This window comes from Xiphias gladius, chromosome 20 (genome assembly GCF_016859285.1).
Source record: "Xiphias gladius isolate SHS-SW01 ecotype Sanya breed wild chromosome 20, ASM1685928v1, whole genome shotgun sequence".
Taxonomy (NCBI): domain Eukaryota; kingdom Metazoa; phylum Chordata; class Actinopteri; order Istiophoriformes; family Xiphiidae; genus Xiphias; species Xiphias gladius.
Window position 1 is genome coordinate 12,817,947 of NC_053419.1, and position 12,792 is coordinate 12,830,738.

At 40.4% G+C, this 12,792-nt stretch overlaps 2 protein-coding genes across 2 annotated transcripts; one reads left to right on the forward strand and one right to left on the reverse strand.

Annotated features, from left to right (window-relative positions):
* The first annotated feature begins 1,416 nt into the window (after nt 1-1,416).
* Nucleotides 1,417-3,884, forward strand: prlhr2b (prolactin releasing hormone receptor 2b). Its single transcript, XM_040157997.1, has 2 exons — nt 1,417-1,865; nt 3,251-3,884. Exons 1-2 carry the CDS (start codon nt 1,417-1,419, stop codon nt 3,882-3,884), a joined length of 1,083 nt encoding a protein of 360 aa, XP_040013931.1.
* Nucleotides 3,885-7,610: 3,726 nt separating this feature from the next.
* On the reverse strand, nt 7,611-12,504 carry brf2 (BRF2 RNA polymerase III transcription initiation factor subunit). The gene is made up of 4 exons (XM_040156601.1): nt 12,082-12,504; nt 10,768-10,827; nt 10,318-10,639; nt 7,611-9,650 (listed from the first exon to the last, which is right to left on the reverse strand). Exons 1-4 carry the CDS (start codon nt 12,227-12,229, stop codon nt 8,846-8,848), a joined length of 1,335 nt encoding a protein of 444 aa, XP_040012535.1. The 5' UTR covers nt 12,230-12,504; the 3' UTR covers nt 7,611-8,845.
* Between the last annotated feature and the right edge of the window lie 288 nt (nt 12,505-12,792).

Here is a 12,792-nt window from a genome sequence, read left to right on the forward strand (position 1 = left end):
CAAGTGAGTCACATAATGTCATACTAATTAGCAGTAAGTTAGCTATAACAGAAACCTGACAGCAACGCTGTTGATGCAGCAGGTACAAATTATGTAATGTGGTGAGGTAAAAAGGTCTAAAAATGGTGATGATAGGATGTGAAAAACATTGGAAAAACCACATTACCAAAGAGGAACTGTGGTCACAAGTAGACCCTGCCTGACCCTGACTGAATGACTCTTAATAGGACATTTAAAAACACTACAAGCTACGGCTGTAGTAAACCATCATAAAACTGGTTTTAACTTCGGGGGTATTATGTTGTAAGCTGTTTGTGTTATTTCTTTCACAACATGTAGTTTTAACATAGAAATCTGATTTGAGTCTTACATGAGTGAAACAATATAAAAGCATTTCCATATTTCACTAAATCAGGTGCTAAAGGTGCACATATAAATAAAAAAATGTATTTGTGAGGAGCCAGTAGCAGTAAAAACCTATCACACAATTAATAGAAATATGCTCACACATTGGTTTAATGAAAAAGCAGTATCCTACCAACAATAACCAGCAAATCTTTTGTTTCACATGATCTTTACTTGATTTATTTATTCTTTATCATTGCACAAAAGTATGGCACTTCAGGAATTTGACTATCATGGGAGAGTGTCGTCATGCCTTCAACTCAATCACAGCCGAGACAACATATAGTTTAACAGCAGTCATTCTCCTGCTCATTCTCCTGTCATTCTCTCCAGACATTGCATTAGCAAGCTGGGTTGAAAATCAACCCATGCTTTGAATAGATTTTGCACCAGAGATTTAATATTTAGAAATCTGACGCCAAAGGGAATATTATTACAGCTGTCCTTCTTTCCATTTTCTCTGTTAATCTCTCTCCACTGCATGTGACGGTGACCACCGAGTAACAAAACATCTTTACTGTTTAATAAAATGCATCAAAATAAAGCATCTCAGTCATGATGAATTATTCTGCTGATGCTGAAAAGTGCTTATCACAGTCAGGTGGTAAGTAATCAAGCTGAAACAGTACAGTGTGACCTCTAAATGCTGGCACAACCCTGTGATTTGATATTTTAATACTGCACATTTCAGTGGAGGATGCAAGACATTATGCTGCTCATCTCAGCTATTCACATTCAAATGTTTTCATAATCATGAGCCTTTTAAAGATGTGCTCTTTGCCTCTTACTGCGAGAATGTGTTGGTGTTGGTAAAAGCCTGGTTATTCAGTAATGGTCTTCTATTTTGTAACTGCCGTGACCTGTTTTCATTACAATTTTGCTTAAAATTGGCACTAATTTGATAGACATTTGACTTTTAGAAAACTTGTTAATGTTCTGTTGTCACAGCTAAAAACCTGTGTTATTGTATTTTTGAACAGTGCTGGTACTGACAGACTGAGCTCTGCTGCCATGGAGGGTAATCACAGTGGCTTGGCTGGAAGCACACAGCCGTCTCTGTCAGAAGAACAGACAGAGGGGCACATTTTTGAGGTTGCGGTGCAGAGCAACTCCACCAATCGCAGCTCCCAGTTTGCAGATGTGGCCCTGCTGCAAAAGTTCAAGCCTCTCATCATCCCCAGTTATGTGCTTGTGGTGGTGGTGGGTGTCCTTGGGAATTACCTGCTGCTCTATGTCATCTGCCGAACCCGCAAGATGCACAACGTCACCAACTTCTTCATCGGAAACTTGGCCTTTTCTGACATGCTCATGTGTGTGACTTGTGTCCCCTTTACTCTTGCCTACGCCTTCAACCCACATGGTTGGGTTTTTGGCCGCTCAATGTGCTATCTGGTGTTCCTCATCCAACCTGTCACAGTCTATGTTTCAGTCTTCACACTCACTGCTATTGCTGTGGACAGGTGGGTGGATCTCTCTGCACTGCAGGAATTTTGACACTCAGATCACAAGTGAAATTTTTAACTCCTTTTAAATTTTTGTTTTCTCCGATGTCCCTCCTATTAATCCCCTTCACAGTTTAGTGTCTTTGCTGCCAATTTGGCCTAGAATCACTTGGGAGACAGATTTGAATCTCAGGAGACCACCCCGATTAAAGAGGCCAAATAACATAAAGTGAATCTCCTTTCAATTTAATCACATTTCACAGTTTTTACAACGTTCTAAGTATGAGTGGAGTATACTTGCCAAGACAGAAATTATACGACTAGGAAATGCAATCATTACCCATCATCATTTATACTCATCTAGAAAAATTAGGAAGATGTGTGGGGAGATTGCTTAATGAGTGCTTCCTTTCTTTTAACAGTAACACTTCATCTAAGGTTCACCACTCATGTTTAATAAATGCTCTAAAATATGACTCATCATGATTCAGTGCATGTATTAACACATCATGTAATAAACTCCTTAACATAAACTTAATATTAATCAATGATCACGTTTCATTAGGTCATCTTATGGATCAATAAATTAGAACCTTGATTAACATTTAAGTCATAAATGAATTAACATTGCATATAGCTGCATTAGTGAAACTTGAATATGAGATTTGTGGTTTGGCAAGCTTGTAAATCCATTTGTGAATTCATAAACTGGGATGAAATGCAAAAGCGTTTGGGCTTGCAGCCGTATGTACCTGATGGGACAAGACCAAAATCCAATTATCCAGCTTCATACTTGTGCACAGAAAAAAGAATCAGGTATATTCTGCAAGGACACATGTTCCCTGGTAGACCCCTGAGATCCATAGACTCTCTGCCGCTCACTGTGCCAAAAATTCAAACATCTACAGTAGAGATTCGTTTTGCAGTTTTGCACTAAAAACTATTGATTTCTCTCCCTCTAGAGTTGAGGATCAAATGAGGATTTAAAGCACCACTTGAAAACTTGCCTTGGCTTTGCTTTCACAGAGAATCTACTGTATCATTACTAGTCTGCTGTCGTTTTATTCTGCATTTAAATGATTTTTCCTTTTTTTGTTCTTGGATTGTATGGATCCAATTTTCTGCTCTGTCTTTGTAACTGTTTTTGTTTTTCTTACTGTAAAGCACATTGTGTTACATTTATGTACAGTATATTAACTGGTTTAAGGCTAATTAACTAATTTAATATTTATACATTGAGTAATCACATAAGCTAATAGACTTGAGCTTTTTATGCTGCAGGAATTTATGATAAATCATACATTCATTCATCCATTAGCTCACGATTAATCATACATTAATTAAGCATTGGTTTTGTGCCCTTATTATAAAGTATTACTGTTTCTTTTTCATTCTTGTTGCAGATATTATGCAACAGTTCATCCCTTAAAGAAGCGCACCTCTGTGGCTACTTGTGCTTCTATCCTCACTGGCATCTGGCTGCTGTCCTGTGGGCTGGTAGCTCCAGCAGTGACCCACACCTACCATGTAGAGTTTAAAGAGGAAGGCTTCACCATCTGTGAGGAGTTCTGGTTGGGACAAGAGAAAGAGAGACGGGCCTATGCATACAGCACTCTGCTGGTCACGTATGTCCTGCCATTGTCAGCTGTCTTTGTCTCTTATCTCTGCATTACTGTCAAACTGAGGAACTGTGTTGCACCAGGCCACAGGACACAAGACCAGGCAGGTGCTCAACGAGCCCGTAAGAGAAAGATCTTTCGCTTGGTTGCACTTTTGGTGTCTGCCTTTGCAGTGTGCTGGCTTCCTATTCATGTGTTCAATGTGCTGAGAGACATAGACATTCACCTCATTAACAAGCGCTACTTTTTACTTATACAACTGCTGTGCCACCTGTGTGCCATGAGCTCATCTTGCTGTAACCCCTTCCTCTATGCATGGCTACATGACCGCTTCCGCACTGAGTTACGGAAGATGTTCAAGTGCAATCATCGCATTGGAGTGCCTGCCAACCACTGTGCTGCCAGTGTGGTCTTGTAATCACCTGCCAAAGAGGATCCTTTGTTGTTATTTTAGTGTAAGTTGCTGTGCTGATTAAAAACTTTGGTGTGGCACCAAATTAATGGAGTTCATCCTGTGGCCACTAGTAATAACCACAGAAGCAGTTCTTGGCAATCCAGTCATTATCATGTTGTGTACAAAGATGATCTATTGGCCAGGGGTGGCTCTTCAGGAGAGGTCAGTTTTCTGGTAGGCGTGAGGGTGTTCAGTCAATTGGATGGTAATCTATAATAAATAAATAAAATAAATAAAATAAAATGACAAAGAAGAAATCTTAGCCCTCATGGTAGCAATCAAAGGAGGTCAATTGGCTGATGCAATCAGTAGTGTTCATCCTCTGTGGACCATGAATGTCCACAAATATCATTGCAATATAGATCTTGTGTAAAAAGCTGAGAATTCGACCTGAGGTTGGTGCATTCAGAGTCCAACCTGGTAGGGTACATCCTCTGGGAATAATGACTGTGCCCAGTAAATTTCATGACAATCTTCCACTTGGACTTTGATATTTCTTCTGTATAAGTGGAAATGGTGTCACCACTGTAGATGAAAGGTCAGTGAGCCGCTAGTGCCATTATGACATCTGGGGACCATGAATATCAGCAGCAGATTTTATTGAAGTCAGGCCATTAGTTATTAAGATACTTTTTTATGGACCGTAGTATTGGTTATAGGAAACTTTTCCATGACGGAGGTGTTGGATGATAGGCCAGGGGGTCACTAAAATCAGAGGGGGAAAAAAGGGTCTAGAAAGGTATATTCTGTCTTTGGAATCACCCTCTGGAAATAATGAATAAATACACCGAACTTCAAGGCAACCAGGCCAGCAGTTGTCAAGATATCTTAAGTGTTGGATGAGCAGATGGACTGACCAACACCTTGGAGCAAGGGCCAAGAGGCTAAAAGATACATTTTTACCACAAATTTCCCTGTCTTTGGTTATTGATGAAATATACCAAACTGCGAGAGAAAACTATGGTGAGGTAAATGCTTGAAATGTCTAAAATTTCTTTTAAATATTCGAAGTAATATATTGTATATATACTGTACATCTAACCTGTATGGAATGATGAAAACTTCCTTTATAAGATTTGTAAGAATGAGATAATTACCCTGTGATACAGAAGAGATGAAATCTTAAGGGTTGCAGCTTTCTTTTAATAAATTTATGTGGATAAAAATCTAAAATGACCTAGAAAAAGCTAAACGAGGGTTTTGCAAAATGAACAAAGTGTAGCTTTACTGGTTATGAAGAGCAGATGAGACCATCAGTTCAGATTGTGTTTAGAAATGGTCACTGCAGATGTGGTTGTTTTCACCCGGGTGCTGATGTCAGATCTAATCCTTGTGTGACGCTCCTCCTCGGAGCCTGTGGAACAAATTAAATTTATGAACTTGCTCCCCTGGGCTTTAATTTTCTCAAAGCCTGTGGTTGACGAATATGCATCTGACTGTATAATTTGTCAAATTATTTCTGAGAGCATTGTACAATGGCTGTAAAAACATTGCTGTAAAAAAAAATGAAACTATTGTAGTGTGGTGGTTGGTTATGTGTTCTCTGTTCTGTATTCTCTGTATGTATATTTGTCTCCTTCCTCCTGTGGGTGGGGGTGGGAGGGGGTATGGGGTGGCAGTGATAACTCAACAAATTCAACAGGTTTGAAGTGCTACTGTCACTAAAATGATTAAACCTATGCCGTTATATTTTCTTTTTTCCCATCATAGGTTACTCAGGGACTGAATGGCTTTGGGTACATGCAGTGCATCAGAAAGCATTCAGACACCTTCACTTTTGTTCACATTTTGTTCTGTTGCAATTAAAATAATTTATATTCATTTTCCCCCTCATCAATCTACACTCAATACCTCAAAATGACAAAGTAAACACAGAATTTTAGAAATTTACGCTCATTTATTAAAAAAGAAAAAATGAAATACCACATTGACATAAGTATTCAGACCCTTTACTGAGTACATTGTTTAAGCACCTTTGGCAGCGATTACAGCCAGCGAGTCTTCTTGGGAATGATGCAACAAGCTTTACACCTGGATTATGGGGATTTTCTGCCATTCTTCTCTGCAGATCCTCTCAAGATCCAGCCATTTACAGGTCTCTCCAGAGATGTCCGATTGGGTTCAAGTTTGGGCTCTGGCTGGGCCACTCACGGACATTCACAGAGTTGTCCCTAAGCCACTCCTGCATTGTTTTAGCTGTGTGCTTAGGGTCATTGTCCTGTTGGAAGGTACACATTTGGCCCAGTCTGAGGTCCTGAGCTCTCTAGACCAGGTTTTCATTAATGATATCTCTGTACTTTGCTCTGTTCAGCTTCTCCTCAACCCTGACCAGTCTCCCAGTCCCCGCTGCTGAAAAACCCCCACAGCATGATGCTGCCACCACCATGGGATGGTACTGGGCAGGTGATGAGTGCTGCCTGGTTTCCTCCAGACATGAACTGAGGCCAATCAGTTCAATCTTGGTTTCATCAGACCCGAGAATCTTGTTTCTCACAGTCTCAGAGTCCTTTAGGTGCTTTTCTTCAAACTCCAAGCGGCTTTCATGTGCCTTTCACTGAAGAGACGCTTCCGTCTGGCACCTCTACCATAAAGCCCAGATCAGTGGAGTGCTGCAGTGATGGTTGTCTTTCTGGAAGTTTATCAAATTTCCACACAGGATCTCTGGATCTCAGCCAGAGTGGCCATCGGGTTCTTGGTCACCTCTCTTACACGACTGCTCAGTTTGACCAGGGTGACCAGCTCTAGGAAGAGTTGTGGTTGTTCCAAGCTTCTTCCATTGAAGAATCATGGAGGCCACTGTGCTCTTGGGAACCTTCAATACAGCAGAAATTTTTTTTGGTAGCCTTCCCCAGATCTGTGCCTTGACACAATCCTGACTCTGAGCTCTGCAGGAGGTTCCTTCGACCTCATGGCTGGGTTTTTGCTCCGATATACATTGTCAGCTATGAGACCTTATATAGACAGGTGTGTGCCTTACCAAACATGTCCAGTCAATTGAATTGACCACAGGTGGAGTAAAGGTGTATGAAGATGAACAAGAGAAATGGGAGCTGAATCTCAAGTGTCATAGCAAAGGGTCTGAATATTTATTTCAATGTGATATTTCAGTCTTTTCTTTAAAAATTAAATTAAATTAAATTCGCAAAATTTCAAAAATTCTTTTTTCGCTTTGTTGTTATGAGGTACTGAGTGTAGATTGATGAGGGAAAAATGAATTTTAACATTTTTAGCATAAGGCTGCATTATAACAAAATCTGAAGAAAGTGGTCTGAAAACTTTCTGAATACACTGTATGTGGTGTATTTAAAATTACTACAGAATTGTTAATAAATTATTTCTATGGTTTGTGATGTTACATACAAAAAAAGTATACTTTGATGTCTAGTCTGTGGTTTCACAAACTGTGGAAAATTGTGAATAAAATACAGAGACCAAATGACCTCTCTGCCTCAGATCAATTTAACTGCCTGATGGCAGGAGATGGAATGAAATCACAACCAACTTGGTCAGAGTGCACTTGCACAGCTGAATTTACTAATTAAATAACGGTGAGGACAGAAGTGTTTTCTGCATATCAACTAGGCCTGTTTAGGACATTGAAACAATGTGAGAATTTATTGATGTCCTTTATCATGTCAGCTTATTTGGCGCTTGCCAACGACATACACTTCCTGTAGCTGAATACCATTTATTCTATAGTTACACATCCTATGAAATACGACCAATTTAACACAATTCTGTTTCTGTTCATTACATTTGAATTTCTGATCAAAAAGTTAATGCAACACTCCAAAACCTCATGTCTCTTTCAGTGTTTTACTTTGGACCCGAATGCTGGGTCCACTGTGTATAATATCCTGTGTTCTAGAAATACATTAAACTGACTTGTACACTGCACGTGGTAATATTAAATCATGATCTAGTATCCTACATCATACAGTATTCTAAAATAGCTCGGTGCTTGCAGACACAAAATAAAATATTAAACTTAATAAAACCCAAGGGCCGATGTGAATCTAACACTCCAAAGTTATGCAACTGTATCATGAACCATGGCAATGTAAGGTTTTTCACTCTGAAAAGATGCATTCTAATAGTGTAATCAATAACACCTTATATTCTGAATGACATGCTAACATTTTCAGTGAACTAATAATGGAGAAGTAATACCATGCAAACTTTTTTAAGGTGGAGTGGAAGTACTCATTAATAAGTAGACAATCAATCAACACAATGAAGGCTTATATTTGAGACTTGGCATAACAGGCCTTTTTCCCAGCAGACGTTTTGACTTTGTCAGAGTAGGAGAGGCACAGGGGGAACTAACCGACATTAATAAAAGACGCTGTTCAAGTGTCCAAGTAAGCCATGACAGTGTGACAATTTGCCAGCATGCTTAATATCAGCACCGTGAAACTAAAGCAGCTAAATGGAATTCCACTATCATTCATTTTATGATTTAGGCCTGTGCTTTTCCTTATGTGGCATGTCAAAATGTTGTAATAATTGTGCAAAACCATAGCAAGTACTTTCATACGTCATCTAGATGGTTTGCAGGCTAATTCCTTTATTCTGATATTTCCTTTGAGAGAAAAACGTTTTTTAAGTCAGTTTTCCTTGATAGCGCTTCATGTGATATATCCAAAAATTAGATTTATTTAACCACTTCAACACAGCTTTATTTGAAAGTGAACCAAGTATAAGCGGCAAACTACAGATACAAATGCAATCTGTTACTTCGACTGGATAAGACTACATAAAACAGGTTGGGGCAACATCTTATAATCAACCAAGTCTTATCAAAATGAAAAGTTCTGCAACCCAACTGGAATAGTCCAAACACAAAAGCTTGAACAGATATTCCTGTATCTCTCGTGTAACAAATAAAGTAAAAGAGGTAAACATTGGTCTCCAAACGTAACTGGTTATGATTTCTCACTTTCAGACATGGACAACAACTTCTGCATCAGAGCAAAGTCTCTAGCTTCCCGAGGAGTGCGGATGTATGAGTCAATTTCACTGTCAGAGATTTCCTCATCACCAGTTACATCCTTGAGCTCTGGCTGCTCCACTCTCCTTTTCTTAGCAAGAGTGACACACGGGGGAGCAAACAGCACTCTCTTCCCCCAGTTTGGGGCTGGATCTTGGCTTTCCTGAGTGTCACTGTGTGGCTCAGACACTGTGCATGGATTATCATCTCTATCTTCTGGTTGCTTGGCGCTTTTAGCATTCGGTTGACGTTGTTCCACAGAGGATGAACTCAGGCTCTCCTCAGCCTCCTCAGTTAGAGAGTCCTCACAGCTGGCCTGACACTTCACCAGCAGAGCATCCTCGTGGGTTCTCAGAGCCCTCCTTAGCAGGGCATATCTGTGCTGCAGAATATCCTCGACCTGCCGAACAACATTATCTGGAGTCACCGCTTCCCTGATCCAGGGAATCTCCTTACCCAGCTTACACAGCACCTCCTTTATCTCAGTTATTCTCTTCAAAGCAGGCTTGTGCTTATTCACTTTGGCAACCTGACAGAATTTGTCCAGAGAGAATTTGAGCCGGTGCTTGGTGGGTTTCAAGGACTGCCAAGCCAAATAGATCGCCGCCATCATGATGGGGATGGGCTTACGACCAGTCACAATCCAGGAATCTGCTGCCAGCTCCACCAGAGCCACGGCACGTTTGGTCAAGTCCTTGGAGTTCTCAGCCAATTCTTCAGGAAGAGAGCTAATTTTGTACCTGACAGAAAGAAAAAAAAAATCTCAGTATGTTTTAGATAAAAGGCTGACCAGAGCATGAATGACTTTGTCTAAGAATGTGAAATCAAAGCACTTCCTAGGTATTATTTACAGCACTGCTGGTTCTCTGGTAGCTCTCCAGATTGAGCGTTAACTTTAAATTAATCCCGCGGGTATGACTGGCATTTTGAAATTTGATTGGTTCAACTCAGACACAAAAGCAGCCTCCCCAAAGCCCAGTCAGGCCAGAAAGATTTCAACATTTATTTCAGAAAGATCTACAAAGATCAAAAAAATAAAATTGATGTTATACCAAAATGTATATTATACAAAACTAAACAAATAAGAACCATTCCTGTCCATTAATGAAAATGTGCAATAACCCCTAAAGCTAAATAACCCTGTTTAGAATAACCAAGGACAATTTATTGAAGGCCCAAGTCATAAAAAAAATCTACAACAGGCTGTAACATTGGTTTAACTACCAGTCACTCTTCTATATAAACTGTTATTCATCTGTGTAACAGAGAAAATGAGAATGGATTCTGATGTTTGGACAGCCTGGCATTATCTGTTATTTATTTAAGAAATACTATAAGTCTGTTTGAATTGCCTGTTTAGCCATTTTATATTGTTGTTGAATCCAGAGAAACACTCAGACCACTTACTCCTGACAGTGGGCCTCCATTACATCGGTGACGTTAATAATCGGAGCCTTGATGTTGAGAATCTTGACCATTTCTTGATAAATCGATCCCACCGCTATTGAGTCAGCATCCAGCAGGCAGCTGACGGTTCCCATGGTAATGGGCCAGTTGAGCAGTCTGCAGCTTACAAGCACACAGCAACCAGCGAGAACCTCTTTCTTCTGGAGGCTCACTTTGATGAAAGCTTCATGCTGATAGGCCTGGTTGTAATAGGTCTGCGAGAGTTCCTCGATTTCCCCGTGGACCCTGAGAGTCCGACATATAGCTTTCACACGCTGCAGACCTGTAGAGATATATAATCAAAGGTACATGAGCATGAGCCTGTAAGCGCAGCGGTTTCAACTACATAGAGGATTTTCTATGTAATAATATCTCTAACAAGCAAAAGTCATGTTAGAGAGAAGATCTCACCTTTTATCAGATTTATACACGGCCTTTTGGACACAGCTGTCGTTCGGCTGTAGCTGACATCTGTAAAAAAAAAGCAAAGAGTCAAAGCGAAGACATAATGTGATCAAATGGAAGTGACAGAGGTTTAGCAAAGATTCTAACACACCTATTGCCATGCCACTTATCGATACATCAACACTTTTTGCACATTTTTCTGTACAATCTTGTGTGGGGAACAGACTACAGTGAGTTCTTCAGTATTATCAGTGTCATTTAAACAAAAAAATACCAAACAATTGATGTTTCCAAATTCTCAAACATGAGAATCATAGTAAATTGAATAAATTTGGATTTCTGACTGATGGTTGGATAAAACAAGAGATTTAAATATGTTACTTTGTCCACTAACATATTGTGACAAACACTTTTCACTGTTTTCTGATGTTTTATGGACCAAGCGATTAATTGAGAAAATAGTCGGCGGATGAATCTGTTATGAAAATAATTCTTACTCCACACTGTTTCATAATGTTATTCCCACTCAGCCCCTTCACTCCAAGACACAACAGACAAGCCTAAACCATGTCTAAGAACGCCTGTTAACACTGTGCACACCAAGCACTGCAGACACGAAAAAACAAAGTGTGACTACACTACAGTCTGTCTTCTGAAATTTGTCGCTGTACAGCAGTTAATTTGAGCTTCAACTATCAATGCTCATCCCATTCACTTTAGACATACAGCACATTCTGTATCATTGTTATTGTGGAGCAGTAGACAACCTGGTGCTATCCCATTCTGAAGTTTCCTTTTGACCCAGGGCTGGATTACAAACCACCTCAGACGACTTGAGGTCTTCACCCTGTGTCGGCTGCTTTGTGGGAATCTGATTCATTGCACAAGTGTTTGGAATATGCAATATAGTACGATATGTAAACTCAAATAATAAGGACCTCGGGTCCTACCTGTCTTCTAGATTGGCCCATTGTCAAAATTGACATGGTGTATGTGGCCCTGTTTTACTGTAATGAATTAATCAGAGAGGTGTTTGTTATTTAGCCAGCCCTCATTGATATAAATGTGGAGAAAATAATAAAAAACACATGTCTGTATGAAGCAATACGATTTAACAGCAGCACCAAAAACTAAATCCTCCGAAATGATCATACAGTCGAATCAAGTTCTCTTAAACTGAACAGTATAACCTTCATGTGGGGGGATTTATTGCAGGACAGTTGTATCAGATTGTATTAGCTTTAGCCTGGTGTTCCTAATAAACTGTCATCTCTCCGGGAGTTGTAACCGGGCCGGCCTCCGTATCGTCACTGTTCATACCTGAACCTCCGACTGGTTCATCGGCCAGCGCCCCCTCGCACACCACGGTGCCGCAGTCCGCGCACACCAGCTGCGACTGAGCGTACAGATCGTCGTCTACGATGTTGGCGGAGCCGCAGCCCGGGCAGCTCAAACCCGGGAGAGACATTTTCAAAATAAATAAACCTCCGCAGCGCGCGGCCGGCGGACAGTCGACTAGTTCAACTTAACCAAATAGAACAGGTGTGAAATCAGTCTGGACCACGGTCCAAATAAGTGGTTAGACACACGAAAACTGTGGCCAGCCGCCGAACGTCCGCCGAACGTCCAACGAACGCTACTGCCGCCGGCGTCAGAGGCTGCGGCTAAAATGCATCCGGGCAGATACAAAGTTCGGGGCGACGCGGGTTCCACTTGCTGCTGTTTTCAGAGATGCACGGCAGACGGTAGTGCGCACCAGAGAAAGGCTGCTATCCTTGTTAACAAAACGTAATTTCCCCAGCTGTCCCGACCGATTATGTAACTACAAAATCAGCAATTAACATTCACTGCAACACTACAAACCACAAAACTCGGTTCTAGACATTTTGTAGATTACATTCTAAATGAGTAAATACTGATATACTATAAATACTACAATCTCCATGGATAATGGATTTAGGTAGAAGGTCTGTTAACAAACAAGAAAATTTTGCTGTTGATTTGGGTTGGAAAATGATCAGATGGGTGAAA